Source organism: Protopterus annectens, chromosome 7.part0 (genome assembly GCF_019279795.1).
Source record: "Protopterus annectens isolate FY-2018-M chromosome 7.part0, PAN1.0, whole genome shotgun sequence".
NCBI classification, from domain to species: Eukaryota; Metazoa; Chordata; order Ceratodontiformes; family Protopteridae; genus Protopterus; species Protopterus annectens.
The window spans coordinates 1,037,437,378-1,037,458,812 of NC_056739.1; the positions used below are offsets into that span (position 1 = coordinate 1,037,437,378).

The window sequence follows — 21,435 nt, forward strand, 5'->3', positions numbered from 1 at the left end:
CCCTAGGAATACCACAGAGGGGAAGGAGGGTGGGTAATCCTGACTGCAGATGCATTCCTGTTCGGACATCTACATTTATGGTAGGTACAAAACTGTACTATGTCCTTCAAGGATGCATCTGCAGTCCTTACAAATGGGTAGAATACCATAGCCAAACTAGGGAGGAGGAAGAAGAAATTATGGTGTAGTTAGGATCCCTTGCAAAACAGCAGTGGCAAACCCTGCTCGGGATCTAGAGTATAAAGGTAAGTTATAATGCTTGGCAAATGTATGCACGGAGGTCCAAGTAGCAGCCTCTATAATGTCCTTGGTAGCCACTCCTCGTAAGAAAGCTGTGGTAGTGGCTGTAGCCCTTGTAGAATGAGGCCTTATGTTCTGTGGAGTTTGCTTTCCATGGTAGGAGTAACAGAATCTGATGCAATTTCCTATCCACTTGGAGATTGTTTTGAAATTGCTTTTCCTTCCCTTCCTGTTGCATATGCTACCAGAAGCTGGTCAGTTTTTCTATTGCCCTTGGTTCTGTCCAGGTAGTAGCGCAACTGTCTATGTACATCCAAAGTATGCAGCAGTCTTTCCCCCCTGTTCTGTGGATTGGGGAAGAAGGTAGGTAGGTGGATAGCCTGGTTTAAAGACGCTCTGGATACCACCTTAGGCATAAATGTAGGATTTGTTCTCATGGACACTATCTTGATGGAAGATTAGGAAGGGTTGTACTGCCATTAAAGCCTGTAGCTCAGAAACCCTTCTTGCTGAGGTAATTGCCAGCAGAAAAGCAGTATTCCAGGATAGGTGTTGAAGATCTGCTGTTGCTGCTGGTTCGAAAGGGGGGAGTGTCAATTTTTCTAGCACAAAGTTCAAGTCCCATGCTGGTAATGGTGGTTTCCTAGGAGGTTTTACATTTTTAATTCCTCTCAGAAACTGCTTGAGTAGAGGATGCGAGAAGACAGGGGGATCGAAGCTGTATTCTGCAGAAATAGCTGATACATGTATCTTGATGGAAGAATAGGACAGGCCTGTATGGAAAAGCTCTGCCAAATACTCCAGGATGTTGGCAATGTCTACCTTTGACATCTTTTCCCCTTTCAGTACTCCAAATGAGAAACCTTTTCCATTTTCCTGCATAGTTCCTTCTTGTTGAAGGTCTGCAGGCCTCAAGGATAATGTCTTTAACCCTTTGGGATAAATCTGGGTTAGTTGCTCTTATGTAATGTTCCAGGCAGTCAGCTGCAGAGTTTTCAGGTTTGGATGCAGGGTGTTGTAGCCGCTCTGAGTTAACAGCAAAGGAATCAGGGGTAGTGTCCACATTTGCCCCCGAGACATGCTCCTCAGTAATGGGTACCAATGTTGTCTTGGCCAGTCTGGAGCTATCAGAATGATCCTTGGACGTTCCTCTGATTTTCAATAGCACCTTGTGCATCAAAGGAAGAGGTGGGAATGCATATGCTGTCAGGCCTTTCCAACTGAAGGAGAGAGAGTCCACCTTCCAAGCAAGTGGGTGGTACGTCCTTGTGCAGAATTTCTTGAGCTGGTGATTGAGTGGGGATGCGAATAGGTCTATTTGTGGCAGTCCCCATTTCCTTGTGATGACCTTGAAGATGTCTGGGTGTAGCATCCATTCGTGAGCATCCGAGGTAGTTCTGCTTAATATGTCTGCTAGGATGTTTTTTCCCGGTACAAAAATTGCTTGTAACTGAATGTTGTAGCTCAGAGCCATATTCCATAGGTCCAGTGCCATCCGGCATAGGGGTATGAATGAGTGCCTCCCTGTTTGTTGATGTACCACATGACTGTGGTGTTGTCTGTCCTTATCAACTGTCCTTCTTGGAGGAATGGTCTGAAATTCTGGATTGCTAGTTTTACTGCCAGCATTTCCTTTTGATTTATGTGCAGGTGCAGCTGATCTGGAGTCCATAAGCCTTGTATGCACTTGTCCAGCATGTGGGCCCCCTAACCGAGGTCTGAGGCGTCAGTTGTGATGGTTTGGCTTGGTTGAATGCTGTGGAAGGGCAAACCTGGGTTTGACTGGCATGCCTGAGCCCACCATAGGAACTCTTGTTTCAGGCATGGGATTAGTGGTATTTCGGTTTCTAGGCTGTGCCTGTGTTGAGACCATAAATTCTTCAGGTACCACTGTAGCTTTCTCATATGCAGTCTGGCATGAGGGACCAGGATTATGCAGGATGCCATGAAGCCCAAGGCCTGCAGTACTTTCCTTGCTGTTAGTTTGTTCTGCTTTGTTAATGCCAAGAAGTAGAGAGGAAGTTGTTCTTATTTTTCTGCAGTTAGGAATGCCATCTGTTTTTACTGTGTCCAATTCTGCACCTAAGAAGGTTATTCTTTGGGATGGTATCAGTCTTGATTTTTTTATGACTGTATATCCCAGGGCTTGCCGTAAGCAAATGACTCTTTGTAAGTCTTCTGTTTGCTTGTTTTTGTTGTCCGCTTGTATCAGGCAGTTGTCCAGGTATGGATATATTTGGATTCCCTGAAGCCTGCAGTGAGCGATTACTGATGCCAGGCATTTCGTGAACACTCTGGGCGCAGTAGATAAGCCAAAGGGCAATGCTGAGAATTGATAATGCTCTGATCCTGCAAGAAATCTGAGGTATCTTCTGCAATTTGGTCGTATGGGTACGTGCAGGTATGCCTCCTTGAGATCTAGAGTCACCAGCCAATACTCCTTGCCCAGCATGGGAAGAAGTTGCTGTAGGGTCAGCATTTTGAATTTTGGAACAATGATGAATGTGTTTAAAGCGGACAGGTCGAGAATAGGCCTCCAATTTTTCTCTTTTCTTGGTACCAGGAATAGTCTGGAGTAAAATCCCTTTCCTTGTTCCATAGATGGTACCCTTTCCACAGCTCTCATCTTTGCTAATTGAGCTATTTGTTTCAGAGCTTCTGTCTTTTGATTTGGTGGTAGGTTTGGCATTCCTCTTTTTCCTGGTAAAGTATGGAAATGAAACCTGTAGCCTTGGTCTATAGTTTGCAAAATCCACTTGTCTCTTGTGATGTAGTGCCAGTTTTTTGAAAATAAGGCTAACTTTCCGCCTAAGGGTGCTGCTATTTGTTCCCTGGTAGGCGGTGCCAGAGCCAAGTCACTGTGATTGTCCTGTTGCAGTGGTAGTAGTTGTGTCTGTGCCTCGCTGGTTGTTACCTTGCCACTGGCGTCCCCTGTAGGCACCTCCTCTGGATTGATTTCTGCCTCTTGAACGCCTATTCCTGCCTCTGTGTTTTAGAGGAGTCTGGAAAGGACCAATTTTTGGAAGGCCAGTTCCTGCTAAACCTTGGAGGCTGAACCTGTAAGAAATCTTTCACTGTTTGTACAGATTTTACCTTCTCTTCCATTTTCTTCAGTACCTGCTGAGCAGGAGAACCAAATAAACTGACCTTATCCATAGGAGCATCTAATAGTTTTGCTTTAACATGATCCGGCAAGACCTGTTCTTTCAACCATGCATGCCTTCTTATAACTGTGCCAGTCATGGCTGATCTAAAGGAAGCCTCCAGTGCATCATAGCCACATTTTAAAGAATGGTTACTAACCTGCTGAATGTTATGCACCATTTCTAGAACATATTTCTTATCTAAAGAATCATCAGAGGACAGTTTCTTAGTTAACTGATCAAGCATAAACTCCTGGTATTGGATCATATGAAACTGACAGTTCAATGCCCTAGCTGAGAGAGTAGCAGAGGTGTATACTTTTTACCCCATCTCTAAGGACCTGGATTCCCTTTCAGAGGGGAGAGGGTTTTTAACTGAGGTCAAAGCTACTGCCTTAGGCCCCTGGGAGATAGTCTCGGGATCTGCAAAAGGAGCCTTGTATAAATGGTGATGTGTGTCTGGGACCCTGTAGAACCTATCGGGCTTAGCAGGGGCTGGAGGCAAAGTATCAGGAGCAGTGCAAGCATCATTAAATGCATCATCTACAACAGGAAGAACTGGAGGTATAGCTAAAGGCCTATGTTGTGGTAAATGCAAAAAAGTCCTAAGCCTTTTCCTTGAATCTGAGAAATCTTGCCCCTGCCATTGGAATTGCTCTCTCATGGCATGTAAGGTTTCCCCAAAGGAAAATTCCACTGGTGGAGAGGCAGAAGGAATAGATTCCTCAGCATCGGAGTCTTCATAAGGAGAAAAAGGAGCCTCTGGATGGTCTGTATTGTCTGTATCATCAGAAGAATCATCTGAGGACACTGGCTCAGGGGGCTCTGCTCTAGGTCTCTTTTCTGGAGGAGGTTGAGAGGCCCTGTCTGGATGAGGTTGGGATCCCCTTATTAAAGAGATGAGATCCTCTACCAGAGTGAGCATTTGGGAACTGGAACTGGGGCTGTGAGAGGGGGGCTTAACAGGTACAGACTTAGAAGTTTTGGCTGCTTTAGCCCTGGCAAAGGCCTTTATGGACATGGCTGCAGGCGGCCTAGCAGCACCACGTGCAGGGGTTGAAACATCCAAAGGGATGGAGTCAGATAACTCTTGTGAAACGACAGTAGCAGGTTGAATTTCAGAGGCCGATTCAACCAGGTTAGAAGGGGCCTCGGTAGTAGTCATGGATTCGGCTGAAGATAGAACAGTTTGCTCGGTTTCGGCCGAAACCGAGACACTCGCGGTTTGCTTAACCGCGGTTTCGGCCGAAACCGCGGACCGCGAGTGTCGGCCCTTTTCTTTGTGTTTCTTAACAACTTATGAAGTCGGAGGATCCAACGGCATTATGTACGCAAAATCTGAGCCGAAAAACTGTTCAGCAAACTCCGACCGACGTCTAAGCGTCCGTCGGTTGAAAGAAGCACAGGCTAAACAAGCTGCTACGTCGTGGTCTGGGCCTAAACAAGGTAAGCAGTAAGAGTGGAAATCTTTATGAGGTATTTGTTTCCCACAAGTTAAACAGTTATTCACTTTTTCTGACATCGGCTGAGGCAAGAAAGAGTCCCCAACGGGGTACTTAGCTTTTTAGAAGTCTTCGAAGTAGTATTCGGTAGTAGTAATCTCTGGATCTGACCGACCGGCACTTGCGAACAGCTTCTGCTTCGGGCGCCACGCGGCAAGAAAGACTGAGGAAAATGGCGTTGGCTGATGCCTTTATACCCGAAGAACTGCAGCTATGACGTCGGGTGAAGTGCGACACCAGCCGAGGCCAGACCCAGACTTTGGAATCCGGCCGACCGAAGGGCTGCCTGACGACAGGACAACCCATTTGTAAGGACTGCAGATGCATCCTTGAAGGACATCCACCTTTGGCATAAATGTAGGATTAGTTCTCAATGAAACTCTGTCCTGATGAAAAATAATGAATGGCTGTACTGCCATCAGGGCCTGCAACTCCGAAACTCTTCTTGCTGAGGTTATGGACAGAAAGAGGGCAGTCTTCCATGAAAGGTACTGTAGATCTGCAGATGCTGCTGGTTCAAAGGGAGGCAGCGTTAGTTTCTCCAACACGAAGTTAAGGTCCCTAGCAGGTAGAGGCCCTTTGTGGTGTTCAAAATGAGAAATCTTTTCCATTTTGCTGAACATGCCTTTCTTGTGGAAGGGCGGTGAGCTTCCATAATATCCTTCACTCTCTGGGATAGCTTATCCTGAGGAGTCAAGGTATTCTCCAGGCTGTCAGTTGCAAGGTTCTCAGGTTGGAATGTAGATTTTTGCATCTGTGCTGAGTCAGAAGTGGCCATAGAGGAAGAGGCCATGGTTTCGTACGTGACATGTTCCTTAGCAGTGGGTACCAGTGCTGTCTTGGCCAGTCCGGAGCTATCAGAATTACTTTTGGCTGCTCTGTCCTGATCTTCAGTAACAGCTTGGTCATTAATGGAATAGGTGGAAATGCATACACTGTTAGATTTCTCCAGCTGAAAGAGAGAGTGTCCACTTTCCACGCTTGTGGGTGGTATGTCCTTGAGCAGAATTTCTTCAGTTGATTGTGGGGTGATGCAAATAGATCTATGTCCGGCATCCCCCAAGATTGTGTTATCTGTAAGAAAATGTCTGGGTGCAACATCCATTCGTGCGCATCGATGAGATTTCTGCTTAAGCTGTCCGCCAGTGTATCGTCTTTCCCTGGCACAAACTGAGCTTGCAGCTGTATATTGAGTTTCAAGGAAAGCTCCCATAGTTTCATTGCCAGTCTGCAAAGAGGGTAGGAATGGGTGCCTCCTTGCTCGTTTATGTACCACATAACTGTGGTGTTGTCTGTCCTTAGTAGGTGGCCTTGATGCAGAAAGTTTAAAGGCCTCGATTGCAGTTTGATTTATGTGCATGCGTAGCTCCTTCTGTGACCACTGTCCTTGAATACCTCTGCCCTCCATGTGTGCTCCCCAACCTAAGTCTGAAGCATCCATTGTAATAGTTTGGGAGGTTTTTGGCTTTGTGAAGGGCAACCCCCTGTTGGACTGGCTGGCCTGAGCCCACCACAGAAATTCCTTTTGAAGGCATGGAAAGAGTGGGATTAAAGCTTCTAAACTGTGACTGTGCTGAGTCCATAAACTCCTTGGGTACCACTGTAGCCTCCTCATATGCAGCCTTGCTTGTGGGATCAAAAGAATACAGGATGCCATGTAACCCAGGGCCTGCAGGATTTTCCTTGCAGTCAGCTGGGTTTGTCTTGTCAGATTCTTGAAGTAATCCGGTAGTTGTCTGTTTTTCTTCTGTGAGAAGCCATTTGGGTGGTTGTATCTAGATCCGCACCCAAAAAGGTTATTCTTTGGGATGGAACAAGTCTTGATTTGTGCATGCTGACTGTATATCCCAAGGCCTGCAGAAGATTGATGGCATAATTTAAGTCCTTTACCAAAGTTTGTTGGCTGTACACTTGTATAAGGCAGTCGTCCAGATATGGGTATATTTGAATCCCTTGAAGTCTGCAGTGTGCTATTACTGATGCCAGGCATTTCGTGAATACTCTGTGCGCAGTAGATAAGCCAAAGGGCAATGCTGAGAATTGATAATGCTCTGACCCTGCAAGAAATCTGAGGTATCTTCTGCAACTTTGATAGGGACATGCAGGTATGCCTCCTTGAGGTCTAGAGTCATCAGCCAAGACCCCTTGCCCAGCATGGGAAGGAGTTGCTGTAGAGTCAGCATTTTGAATTTTGGCACAATGAGATAAGTGTTCAGTGCGGACAAGTCGAGAATTGGTCTCCACTGATTTTTTTTTCTTGGAACAATGAATAGTCTGGAGTAAAATCCTTGGCCTTGTTCTGAAAGAGGAACTTTTTCTTTTGCTTTCATTTGTAGTAAGCTTGAGATTTGTTTCAAAGCCTCTGCCCTTTGATTTGGGGGTAGACCAGGCATGCCTTTTCTTTTTGGCAATGTATGGAAATGGAAACTGTATCCGTTTGTCTATTATTTGCAGTGTCCATTTGTCTTTTGTAATGCTGTGCCAATTTTTTTTGAGAATAAAGAAAGCTTTCCGCCCAAAGGTGCTTCTAATTGAGCCCTGGTCAGTGGAGTCAAAGTAAAGTCATTGAGTTTGTCCTTGTGCAGCAGTTGCAGGTCCTGCACTACCTGTTTGGTTTAGAGGTTTCCATTGACTGCTTCTGTAGGAGCCCCTAGCTTGCCCTCTACCTCTGGCATGCCTGTTCCTTCCTCTCTGAAATCTTTGTGTCCGGAAAGGACCAATTCTTGGAAGGCCAATTTCTGCTGAATCTTGGTGGTTGGACTTGAAGAAAATCCTTAACTGTTTGTACAGATTTTGCTTTTTCCTCAAATTTCTTTAGGACCTCTTGAGTAGTGGAACCAAATAATTTTTGCTTTTCCAGTGGAGCATCCAAAAGTTTAGCTTTAACATGGTCTGGCAGAGATTGTTCCTTCAGCCAAGCATGCCTACGTATGACTACACCCTGTCATTGTTGACCTACATGAAGCTTCCAATGCATCATAACCACACTGCAAGAAATGATTGCTAACCTGCTCGGAATTATGCACCAGATCCTGAAGGGATTTGCGATCAAGGGGTTCAGTAGAAGACAGTTTCTTATGCATTTCTTCTAACAAATACTCTTGGTACGGTATCATATGAAATTGACAATTTAATGCCCTCATGGAAAGAGTGGCAGAAGTATACACTTTTTTACCCCATCTCTCCAACGCCCTGGACTCCTTTGCAGAGGGGAGTGGGTTCCTAGTTGTAACAGCTGCAACCCTTTTAGGGCCCTGGGAAATAGTTTCAGGATTAGCAGAGTGGGCCTTGTAAAGAAAATTATGCGAGTCCGGGACCCTGTAATACCGATCGGGTTTAACAGGAGCTAGAGGCAGAGTGTCAGGGGTCATACTAGAGTCAGAGTACACATCAATGACATTTAAAACAGGAGGGATAGCCAAAGGCCTATGCTGAGGTAAATGAAGAAAAGTTCTTAGTCTTTTTCTGGAATCTGAATATTCCTGGCCCTGCCATTTGAAATGCTCTCTCAGAGTGAAGGGTCTCCCCAAAGGAAAGCTCTTCAGGAGGGGAGGCTGAGGGGATAGATTCCTCTGCATCAGAATCCTCGTAGGCCGAAAAAGCCTCCTCCTGGTAGTCAGAGTGATCAGAGCCATCCGAGGCCTCCTCGGAGGAGAGGGGGTCAGGGGGGATCTACCCTGGGCTTTCTGTCTAGAGGAGGTTGGCAGCCCCTGTCCGGATGGGGCTGAGAGCCCCTGATTAAAGATATGAGGTCCTCTGCCAAGGTTAGGATCTGTGAACTAGAAGAGGGTCCCTGAGGAATAACCCTGGAAGGCATGGCTTTAGTGTGCTTAGCAGCTTTAGCCCTGGTGAAGGCCTTAATGGACAAGGATGCAGGAGGCCTGGCTGCACCATGTGCTGGTGTAGCTTTGTCTAGTGGTATGGTGTCAGAAGCTTCCAAAACACCAGTCTCTGAAGGCAATTCCAAAACTGACTCGGCGGGAGCCTCCAGGGCCGAGGCTGTCGGTTGTACTGTTTCAGGGTTCGGAAGTTCCAAAAACTCTATCAGCCGAGATCGAGACACTCGCGGTAGGCCTGGCCGTGGTTTCAGCCGAAACCACGGGCCGCATGTGTCGGTCCTCGTCTTTCCGTTTTAGTTAAATGCGAAGTAGAGGTCTCAGACGGCATTTTATAAGAAAAACTAGCCCCAAAAAACTCCTCTGCGAACTCCGACCGACGTCTAAGAGTGCGTCGGTTGAAGGAAGCACAGGCTGAACAGGCCGAGACGTCGTGGTCTGGGCCTAGGCAGGGGAGGCAGTAAGAGTGGAAATCCTTATGAGGTATTTGTTTCCCACAAGTTAAACAATTATTTACTTCATCTGACATCGGCTGAGGCAAGAAAGAGTCCCCAACGGGGTACTTAGCTTTTGAAGTCTTCGGTTAGCTGAATTACAGGAGCTGGCCGACCGGCACTTGCGAACTGCTTCTGCTTCGGGCACCACGCGGCAAGAAAGACAGAGGAAGATGGCGTCGGCTGACGCTTTTATACCCCAGACGCTCTGACGTCGGGGAAAGGGCGACAGCCGACGCCGGACCCAGACTTTGGAATCTGGCCGACCGAAGGGCTGCCTGAGGCAGGACAACCCATATGTGATGACTGCAGATGCATCCTTGAAGGACATCATGTAACCCAAAGCCTGAAGGAATTTCCTTGCAGAAAGCAGAGTTAAAGTTGCCAAGATTGTGAAAGTTGAAGCCAGCTGCAATTGTTTTTCGGATGTCAGAAATGCCATCTGGGATGTGGTGTTTAGAAGAGCACCCAGAAAGGTTATCTGTTGTGAGGGTGTTAAATTTTACTATGTTTACAGAGAATCCCAGGAACTTGAGAAGGTTCTGAACAAATTCTAGACGCTGGAGTAAGACATCCTTGCTGTCTGCCTGAATTAGACAATCGTCCAGATAAGGGTAAATTTGAATTCCCTTGAGTCTGCAGTAAGCTACTACTGGAGCCAGGCATTTGGTGAAGACCCCTGGGCACAGTACACAATCCAAAGGGCAGCGCAGAGAATGGAGTGTCTTGATCCAGCCCTGAACCTGAGGCATTTCCTGCATTCCTGCCTGATGGGAATGTGTAAATATGCCTCCTTTAAATCCAAAGTTACCATCCATGCATTTTTGGTCAGCAGTGGAAGTAGCTGCTGTAGAGCAAGCATCTTGAATTTTGGTATCTCGAAAAAAGTGTTCAAGACTGACAGATCCAGAATGGGTCTCCATGAATTTTGCTTTCTGGGGACTAGAAAAAGCCTAGAGTAAAAACCTTGTCCCATCTAAGTGGAACCAGTTCAATGGCTTTCATACCCAAGAGAGCCTCCACCTGGTTTAAGGCCTCTAACCACTGATGTTTTGGAAGATCCGGCCATCCGCTTGGTCGGGTATGAAAATGGAATTTGTAACCTCTTGAAACCACATCCAAAACCCACTTGTCTTGGGTTATGAGTCCAATTTAGGTGAAAAAGAGAAAGTTTTCCTCCGAGTGGGTCTTCCAGGCAAGAGGTTCCTGCAGCCCAACAGAGGGAGTCATTGAGCCTGTTTTCTATGAGCTTGCGACCTGTCCTCTCCTCCCCTAGGGGTGGAAGCAGTCCACTGTCTTGGTCTACAAGAGGCTTGCGTTTGAGGCCTTCCTCGGGAGCGTCTGTATCTACCCCTCTGAGGCCTGTCTGAATTGGGAAAGGACCACCATCTGGGTGGCTGTACTTGTAAGAAATCTTTAACCGTTTGCATGGATTTTGCCTTGTCCTCCATCTTCTTTATCACCTCTTCAGCCTTAGGTCCAAACAAAGCACTATGTTCGACAGGAGCATCCAATAACGTAGCTTTTACTTGATCTGGCAAGTTTTGTTCCTTTAACCAAGCATGCCTTCTAAGGACTGTACCAGAGGCGGCAGCCCTACAAGAAGCCTCCAAAGCATCAAATCCACAGTGTAAACCATGCTTCCCAACTTGTTCAGTGGCATACATTAAGTCATGTAATTCCTTATTTGCACAGGCAGAAATGGAAGTTAGCTTTTGTTTCAAAACAGACAGAAGAAATTGCTGGTATTTCAGCATATGAAATTGACAGTTTAAAGCCCTAATAGGTAAAGTAGCAGAACCGTACACTTTTGCCCCATCTTTCTAAAGATCTGGAATCCTTCTCAGTGGGAATGGGGTTTTTAGCAGTAGCAGCCTTAACCCCCTTAGGACCCTGAGAAATGGTTTCAGGATCAGCAGTAGGATTCTTGTACAAAAACTGGTGGGAATCAGGAAAGTACAGTTTTGTACCTACCATAAATGTAGATGTCCGATAGATATGCAACTGCAGTCCTGACATACGAGTTGTCCTGCCTCAGGCAGCCCTTCGGTCGGCCAGATTCCAAAGTCTGGGTCCGGCGTCGGCTGATGCAGCCTCCTCCCAGACGTCAGAGCGGCTGGGATATAAAGGCATCAGCCGATGCCATCTTCTTCAGTGTTTCTTGCCCCAGATGCCAGGTGCCCTCCAAGGAAGGCTAAATTTTGTGAATGGATAAACAGAAAATCCAGACATGCACAACAGTAATCAACAGATACACCATAACAGATAACCCCAGCTAATAGGAAAGGGGTGAATGGACCCAAGGGAAAAAACAGAGAGGTAGGAGGGAGGGAAAACCTGACTGCAGTTGCATATCTATCGGACATCTACATTTATGGTAGGTACAAAACTGTACTATGTCCTTCAAGAATGCAACTGCAGTCCTGACATATGGGTTGAATACCATAGCCAAGCTGGGGGTGGTAGGATCTAAGCAAGAGATGGTGTAGCTAGAAGGCCCTGCAGGACTGCCGAAGCAAAGCCTGCTCGGGATCTGGAGTATAATGGCAGGTTGTAGTGTTTGGTAAATGTATGCACGGAGCTCCATGTAGCAGCCTCTAGAATGTCTTTTGTAGCCACTCCTCTTAGAAAGGCTGTGGATGCGGCCATAGCTCTGGTGGAGTGTGGTCTAATATTGGCTGGCACTTTCCATGGAAAGAGTAACAGAATCTGATGCAGTGTCCAATCCATTTTGAAATTGTTTGGAGACTGCTTTTCCTTGCGCTCCAGCAGCATACGCTACAAACAGTTGGTCAGACTTCCTGGTGGCCTTTGTTCTGTCCAAGTAGTAGCGTAGTTGTCGGTGTATGTCCAAAGTATGCAGCAGCTTTTCCCCTTTATTTTGAGGATTAGGAAAAAAGTAGGCAGGTGGATTGCTTGATTTAGAGACACTCTGGATATCACCTTGGGCATGAATGATGGATTAGTCCTTAGAGAAACTCTGTCCTGATGAAAAATGAGAAAAGGAGGAACTGCCATGAGGGCCTGTATCTCCGAGACTCTTCTTGCTGAAGTGACTGCCAACAGGAAAACCGTTTTCCAAGAGAGAAATTGCCTTTCTGAAGATGCTGCTGGTTCAAAAGGAGGAAGAGTTAATTTTTCCAAGACGTAATTGAGGTCCCATGCAGGAACTGGTGGTTTTCTTGGAGGTTTGATATTCTTTATCCCTCTTAGAAACTGTCTTAGCAAGGGATGTGAAAACACAGGTGGGTCACAGTTGTAATGTGCTGAGATAGCTGAAGCGTGGATTTTGATGGAAGAGTATGAGAGGCCACTATGAAACATTTCTGCCAAGTATTCTAATATTTGAGGTATGTTCATCACTGAAGCATCCTGGCCCTTGTTGGCATTCCAGATGATAAATCTCTTCTACTTGGCCAAATAGGTTTTTCTGGTGGAAGGTCTGCGTGCCTCCAGCAAAGTTTCCTGAACTTTTTCGGAGAGGGAGTCATGGGACACAGTCATGGAACCCTCCAAGCTGTCAGCTTCAAAGTTTGCAGGTTCTAATGAACAGTCCTGTAATTGTGCTGAGTCAGGAGCAGAGGCCATTGAGGCAAGGGCCACAGTTTGGTGCGAGTTATGCTCAGTAGCAATGGATACCAGTGGTGCCTTGGCCAGTCTGGAGCTATCAAGATTCCTTTTGGTTGTTCTGCTTTGATCTTCAGTAACACCTTGGTGAGTAAAGGTAGAGGAGGGAATGCATAAATTGTTAGGGTATTCCAGCTGAAGGAAAGATAATCCGTTCTCCAGGCTAGAGGATGGTGTGTCCTTGTGCAGAACCTTTCCAGGTGTTGATTGAGATGAGAAGCAAAGAGATCTAGGTCCAGTCTTCCCCATGCAGTTATTTGTGAGAAAATGCGTGGGTGTAGCATCCATTCGTGTGGATCCAAGAAATTTCTGCTCAACCTGTCTGCCAGAACATTGTCCTTGCCCGGAAAAAACTGGGATTGCAAGTGGATGTTCAGTTTCAGGGACTTTTCCCAAAGAGTCATTGTTAATCTGCAGAGGGGGTAGGAATGAGTGCCCCCTTGTTTGTTTATGTACCACATGACAGTGGTGTTGTCTGTCCTTATTAGAAGATGACCTTGAAGAGATTTTCCAAAGGCTTCTATTGCATGTATCACTGCCAACATCTCTTTTTGATTTATGTGCTGATGCATTTCCATGGGAGTCCATTGCCCTTGAATGCATCTGCCCTCCATGTGTGCCCCCCATCCATGGTCTGAGGAGTCAGTTGTAATGGTTTGACTTGTTGGAGCTTTGTTGAAAGGCATTCCTTCATTTAAAGGACTTGCTTGAGCCCACCACAAGAATTCCCTTTGCAGGCATGGAATGAGTGGTATTACGTCTTCTAGGTTGTGGCTGTGTTGAGACCACAAGCTTTTTAGGTACCATTGCAGCTTTCTCATGTGTAGTCTTGCCAGAGGGATTAAAAGAATGCAAGATTCCATGAACCCCAGGACCCACAGGGTCTTCCTTGCGGTCAGGTGGGTTAGTTTTGCTAGGCTTTTGAAGTAATCTGTTAAATGTTCTTGTTTCTCCTCTGTGAGGAAAGCCATTTGTAGTTGTGTGTCGAGCTTTGCTGCTAGAAAAATAATCTCTTGGGATGGCAGTAGTCTTGATTTTTGAAAGTTGACTGTTATCCCAAAGCCTGTAGCAATTGAATGACATAATCCAAGTTTTTTGTCAAGATTTGTTTGCTGTCTGCTTGTATGAGGCAGTCGTCCAGGTAAGGGTATATTTGAATCCCCTGGAGTCTGCAATGTGCAACTACTGATGCCAGGCATTTCGTGAATACTCTGGGCGCAGTAGATAAGCCAAACGGCAATGCTGAGAATTGATAGTGCTCTGTTTCTGCAAGAAATTTGAGGTATCTTCTGCAACTGTGATAGGGACATGCAGGTATGCCTCCTTGAGGTCCAGAGTAACCAGCCAAGACCCCTTGCCCAACATGGGAAGGAGTTGCTGCAATGTCAGCATCTTGAATTTTGGCACCATGAGAAAAGTGTTTAGAACGGACAAGTCTAATATAGGCCTACATTGTTTTTCTTTTCTTGGAACAAGGAACAGTCTTGAATAAAATCCCTGGCCTTGTTCCTGTGGAGGAACCTTCTCTATTGCTTTTATTTGTAACAGCTTTGAAACTTCTATGAGTGCCTCTGCCCTTTGATTTTGTGGCAGGTTTGGTATGCCTTGTCCCGTTGGTAAGGTATGGAAGTGGAACCTGTAACCTTTGTCTATTATGTCCAGAATCCATTTGTCCTTTGTTATAATGTGCCAGTTTTTTGAGAATAAAGATAATTTTCCGCCTAGAGGTGCTTCTCTGAGCCTTGGTAGGCGGGGTGAAAGGTAAGTCATTGTGATTGTCCCTGTGGTGCAGGTGAACTACCTGTGCCACTTCTCTGATTTTGTGGTTGCCATTGGTGGCCCCTGTAGGAGCCTCAGTATTGCTCTACCTCGTGCACGCCTGCTCTTTCCCCTTTGAAACTTGTCAGAGTCTGGAAAGGACCAATTCTTTGAAAGCCAATTCCTGCTGAATCTGGGTGGCTGAACCTGGAGGAAATCCTTGACTGTCTGTACTGATTTTGCCTTTTCCTCAATAGATTTCAACACATCCTGAGCATTAGCACCAAAAAGCTTCTGGTTTTCCAGAGGTGGTCCAGGAGCTTTACTTTAACATGATCTGGCAGTGGCTGTTCTTTCAACCAAGCATGTCTACGGATAACGGCCCCCGTCATAGCTGCCCTACATGAAGCTTCCAATGCATCATAACCACACTGAAGAAAATGATTGCTAACCTGCTGAGTATTATGAACCAAATCCTGCAATGCCTTTCTATCTATAGGCTCAGGAGAGGCTAGCTTTTTCTGCAAATCATCCATTAAGTAATTCTGGTACTGAAACATATGAAAAAGGCAGTTAAGTGACCTCATGGCAAGGGTGGAAGAGGTATAAACTTTTTTGCCCCATCTCTCCAGGGACCTAGCTTCCCTGTCTGCTGGCAGAGGGTTTTTGGCCGAGGAAGTAGCCACTCCTTTGGGGCCCTGTGAAATAGTTTCTAGATCCACAGAGTGGGCCTTAAAGAGATGCTTGTGAGTGTCAGGGACCCTGTAATATCTGTCTGGCTTGACGGGAGCAGGAGGGAGAGAATCAGGGGAAGCACTGGAGTCTAAGAATACATCATCAAAGACATCCAAGACTGGAGTGATAGCTAAAGGTCTGTGCTGGGGTAACTTAAGAAAGGTACGTAGCCTTTTCCTAGAATCAGAAAATTCCTGACCCTGCCACTTAAAATGTTCCCTCATGGAGTGGAGGACTTCACCGAAAAAAATATCCTCTGGAGGAGAGGCAGAGGGAATTGATTCCTCAGCATCAGAGTCCTCATAGGACTGGAAGGATTCTTCTTGGGCATCTGAATGCTCTGAATCCCCAGAGGCTTCATCTGAAGAGAGGGTGTCTGCCTGCTCAGTTCTAGGCTTTTTTCTGCAGGCGGCTGAGAACCTCTGCTGTCTGGGTGAGGCTGAGAACCCCTGATAAGAGAGATTAGATCTGCAGCTAGAGTCATGATCTGTCAGAAGGGACCTGAGAAGTAGGTTTAGGATTGGCCTTGGCTTGGCTGGCAGCCTTAGCACGTGCAAAGGCCTTGATGGACATGGATACAGAGGCCTAGCTGCCCCACGTGCAGGGGTAACTTTGTCCACAGGAATGGTGTCGGGTAGATCCAGAGCTTCGGTTTCTGGAGGAAAATCAACAACCGGCACCGGTAAAATCTCTGGGACCGAAGAACGTGTTAACGTGGTGTCGTCGGCCTGGAACGGTTGAATTAGCACTTCCGAAGGACCGATGCACTCGGAGGGCTTAGGCGTGGTATCGGTGGAAGACGCGGGCTGAGGATGTCAGTCCCGGTCCTTTCGTTTTTTGGTAGTTTGTGCTGTCGGTTGTTCCGACGGCATGATGCAAGCGTAGGATTCGCCAAAAAAGTCTTCGGCAAACTCTGCCCGGCGCCTGAGAGTGTGCTTATTAAAGCAAGCACAGGCAGCGACGTCGTGGTCTGGGCCCAGGCAAGGGAGGCAGTAAGAATGGAAGTCCTTAAGAGGCATTTGTTTACCACAAGACAAACAATTAACTTCAATTTTTTCTGACATCGGCTGAGCAAGAAAAAATGTTCCCCAACGGGGTACTTAGCTTTTAGATAACTTCGGTAACTGAAAACACAGGAGCTGACCGACCGGCACTCGCGAACTGCTTCTGGCAACGCGCGGCAAGAAAGACTGAAGAAGATGGTGTCGGCTGATGCCTTTATACCCCAGCCGCTCTGACGTCGGGGAGGAGGAGGCGACAGCAGACGCCGGACCCAGACTTTGGAATCTGGCCGACCGAAGGGCTGCCTGAGGCAGGACAACCCATATGTCAGGACTGCAGTTGCTTTCTTGAAGGACATCCCTATAATATCAGTCTGGCTTAGCAGGAGCTGGAGGAAGAGAGTCCGGAGTTAAGTTAGCCTCCGAAAAAGCATCATCCACAATATCCAAAATAGGAGGGATAGCCAGGGGTCTATGTTGGGGAAGAAGAAAATCCCCAAGTCTTTTCTTAGATTCTGAGTAGTCCTGTCCTTCCCAGTGAAAATGTTCCCTCATTTCATGTAAAGTTTCCCCAAAAGAGAAATCCTCAGGGGGAGAAGCTGAAGGAATGGATTCCTCAGCATCAGAATCCTCATAAGGAGGGAAAGAATATTCCTGGTCAGAAGAAACTGAACAAACAGAAGCCTGATCAGAGGAGTCATAATACACTTCCTGCCTTGGCCTTTTATCTGGAGGGGGATGTGAACCCCTAATCATAGCAAGTCCTCCGCCATCTTAAGTAACTGTTGGGTGCCGGATCAGTAGAGGCCTGAGCTGTAGTCTTTGATTTGGAAGGAGTCTTTGCCTTTGTCTTTGGCTTTGCCTTTATTAGAAGCGGAGTAGGCCTGAAAACCTTCGGAAGCCGGTACCTGCACAGCGGCTCCGGACCCATCCGAAGGAGCATTGTCCGAAGGTCCTGCAACAGAAATATTCAAAGGCCTAATTGGCTCCTCGTGGGAGTCAGTTCCAGCTATTGGTTCCGAAATGGCAGACGACAGGGGCTGCAAAAGCACCTCACTGACTGCCGAACCTGAAGCTGGCTCTGCTTGTACAATATTGTCCGATTTGGACCTCGGAAGCCTGTCTATCCTTGCGTCGTTTGTGAACTCCAGTGGCCGGAACCGAATCCGACATTTTGTAATTAAAGCGCCTACCGAAGTAATGAAATGCAAAATCGTACCTTTGTTTAATCGTACGTTGATTGAATCTAGCACAAAACCGAAAACTAGCTACGTCGTGGTCAGGGCCTAAGCAAGGAATACAGTAAGAATGAAAATCCTTATGAGGTATTTGCTTCCCACATGAAATACAATTAACTTTTTCTGACATTGGACTGGAGCAAGAAAAAAGTTTCCCCAACAGGGTACTTAGCTTTGAGTAGGAGAAGTCTTTGGACTGAAGTACGTTTAGCAAAAATTGTCAGGAGTCAGCCAACCGGCAAATGCGAACTGCTATCACCGCACAGCAAGAAAGACTGGAGAACATGGCGTCGGCTGTCAGCTTTGTACTCCTGGCGCTCTGACGTCAGAGAGAGCATGGCTGAACAGCCGACCCCGGACCCAGACTTTGGGATTCTGGCCGACGGAGGACTGCCTGCCGGCAGGGGAGAACACTACAGTCATCACTGCAACAGTGAAACACGATGAACATCTTGTTTGTGCCTCTGCCCATTGATTTTTTTGGCAGATCTGGCCAACCATTTGCCATTGGCAGAGTGTGGAAATGGAATCTGTATCCCTGTGATACGATGTTTAGTACCCTCCAAATCCTGGGTTATTACCTGCCAAATATGAGCAAAAAGTGCTAATTTTCCCCCTATGGGCGCTGCCAAAAGATAAGTGCTTGGTGTAGGCAGGGGGAAGTCATTGGGACTGCTTCCTGTAGGTTTGCACGTTCGCCTCCAGACATTGAGGTGGAAGCGCCCTATTGCTTTGACCTGTATGAATCTTGCGACTGGTATCTGGAACCTTAGGACGTTTGGATTTGCCCCTTTGAGCTCTGTCTGACACAAAGGACAGATTTTTTGTAGGCCAGTGTCTACTGAATCCTAATGGCTGCACTTGTAAGTCATCTTTAACAGTTTGCATAGACTTAGCGTTCTTCCATTTTCTTTAAAACCTCTTCTGCCTTAATTCCAAACAGAGAATCATGCTGTAAAGGTGCATCTAGCAGTTGTGCTTTAACATGATCAGGCAAATTTTGTTCCTTTAACCAGGCATGCCTCCTAATCACAGATCCAGTAACTGCGGCCCTGCAAGAGGCCTCTAAGGAATTAAAACCACATTGCAACGTATGCTTTCCTACTTGTTCAGCTGCATGCAATAAATCCTGCAATTCTTTATTTTCTGCACATTCTGAAATCATTTTCTGTTTCAGCAATCCCATAACATGTTGTTGGTACTTGGAAGCATATGAAATTGACAATTTAAAGGCCCTGATTGCCAAGGTTGCAGATGTATAAACCTTTTTTCTCCATCTGTTCAGCGCCCTTTAATCTCTGCCAGAGGGGGTAGGATTTTTTGCTGTCGAGGCCTTAACTCCCTTTGGACCCTGTGAAAAGGTTACAGGATCAGTAGCAGAGTTTCTAAATCATAAATTTATGTGAGTTAGCGACCCTGTAATATGTCAGGCTTACTGGGAGCCGGAGGCAAGGAGTCAGGGGTCAAGCTTGACTCCGAAAACACATCATCCACAACGTCTAGGACAGGGGAATGGCTAAAGGCCTGTGCTGAGGGAGTAGGAAATCCCAGAGACTCTTGATTCTGAGAAGTCTTGACGCTCCCAGTGAAAATGCTCCCTCAAAGTATATAATGTTTCTCCAAATGAATAATCCTCAGGAGAAGATCAGCATCAGAATCCTCATAGGAAGGAATAGATAATTCCTGATCAGAAGAGTATTCAGAAGAAATAGAAACCTGATATGAAGATTCATAGTCAGTGTCTTGCCTAGGCCTCTTATCTTGAGGGGGATGGGTACCCCTGATATAGGTAATAAGGTCTTCAGCCATTTCGATCATCTGTTATTTTAGGCATAGAGGCCTGTGCATGTGGCTCATGAGTCTGTTTTTTAGTTTTATTAGTTGCTTTTGTCTTTGGTTTTGCAGCTGTTTGATATACAAATGTTGAGGTTTGAATGCACCCTCAAAAGCCAGTGCCTGCTCAGCGGCTCCAGACCCATCTGAGGGAGATACATTCGTCAGTCCAATACTTTGCATCTTGCGTCATTGCCTGACTCCACAAGGGTGTCGGGTAGAGGCCTGCGACTCGAAGGTATCAAGCATCAGGGGCTGCAAAAGCGCCTCACTGAGTACCGGCAACTGGCTTAGAAGTTTCGTCTGTTTTGGATCTCGACTGCCTTTCTCTGTCCTTTTCTGTGTGTTTATGTACTCCGGTAGTCTGACTGCTATCAGACGACATTTCTGGGTAGTTAAAGGTTTCCAAAATATTTGGTGCAAAAATATACAGACACTTAATAGTGCATTGGTTAAATCTAGCACAAAACCAACAGCCAGGCACGTTGTGATCAGAGCCTAGGCAAGGAACACAGTATAAATGGAAATTCTAGAGGTATTTACTTCCCACAAGTAATACAATTATTAACTTTTTCGGACTTCTGTAAAAAGCAAGAAAAAAGTTTCCCCAACAGGGTAATTAGCTTTAGTGAAGACTTCGGTTCTGATACTCACACGAATATTTCAGTAGTCGGCCGTCCAGCACTTCCTAAATGCTTCTGCTTTGGGCACCATGCGGCAAGAAAGACTAAAGAAAATGGTGTCGGCTGCATGTTTTATAGCCCTGGAGACATGACGTCATGGAAGAGGAGACAGCAACCAACGCACAACCAAGACTTTAGAATTCAGGCCGACTGAGGGCAACCTGCCAGCAGATTACCCAAATATGACTACTGCAACAGTGAAACACGAAGAACATTGCATGCAATGTTAGAAAAATTCCCTATCTAGGTACTTGCTGTAGGGCCTCTGGAAATCAGTTAATAGGAGTACAAACTATAACACAAAAACATGAAAATGTCACAGGCTATTCCTTTTCTTGAAGGGCAACATACTGATCTCTCAGCATGGAATGGAATCCAGCTCCATGGTGCAAGTATCAAAACTCCACATCAGGCCACAAAATGGACATCTACATGCAGCCAATTCCCATGCAGTATAAATAGTACGGCAGGGATGTCAGACCCCTAAACATGCACAGCTCTGCAACATGACTACACGGAAGGGGATAACAGCAAAAAATTAAATGCTTTCAAATACTTTAAAATGCGCTGTCCTGAATAGACAAGGCACTAATTACAACACAAGTTGCAAAAGCATAAATAAAGCTAAGAACATACCTTGCTTTACATACACTCACTTAAAATATCTAGTGTACAAATTTTCCAAGGACAAATTGAAACTACATTTTTACCCAGAAAAATGAATCACTTACCCATTCCAAAGCCTGTCATCCCCATACCAGATCCAACCATGTTACTTCCAAAACCAGCTCCCATTCCAGTTCCTAAACAAAGGAAAGTAAAATTATTCTACTAAAACTTCCTCTGCTATGGTAATATCAATGTGATATCAAATTGATTCAGAATCACAGCCTCACTTTAATCAGTTCCCAAAATCCTCCAAACTGTTTCTCTGTGGACAAATAGCACATTCAACAAAAGTTGCATTACATTGGACAAGAGGTAAGCGTTGTACAAGATACTTCAAATGGAAAAGTCAGAGCTCTGCAGTATAAAAGGGTAAAGTCTTGTCCATAATGCAGATGACCAAAGTTGAAAAAAAAGCATCTTAAGAGATGGCAGAGGAGTCTGTGGCTGCCAATCTGCCAAGGGGGGTATATGTGTTGGCTTGACTCTTGGGTGACACCTACCAGGAGCTCAGTCAAACCAATGAAGCACAAATTTGTACAAACAAGTGCTGCCAGCACCCATGCATTTATGCAGATAGAGCATGAAGACTTTCCCTGCAGCCAGCAGCAAATGTCAGCCCAGTGAGATGCAAATGAACGCAAAGAATGAGTAAAATAGCCTACACTCTACAGGACTT

The 21,435-nt window shown here is 46.0% G+C and overlaps 1 protein-coding gene across 2 annotated transcripts in view; it reads right to left on the minus strand.

Moving 5' to 3' along the window:
• MYEF2 (myelin expression factor 2) overlaps window positions 1-21,435 on the minus strand; it is a 534,185-nt gene that overhangs the window by 100,542 nt on the left and 412,208 nt on the right. For both annotated transcript variants that reach the window (XM_044077583.1, XM_044077582.1), the window contains exon 14: window positions 20,822-20,893. In XM_044077583.1, the coding sequence (XP_043933518.1) occupies window positions 20,822-20,893 (72 nt within the window). The remainder of the gene's footprint in view (window positions 1-20,821; window positions 20,894-21,435) is intronic.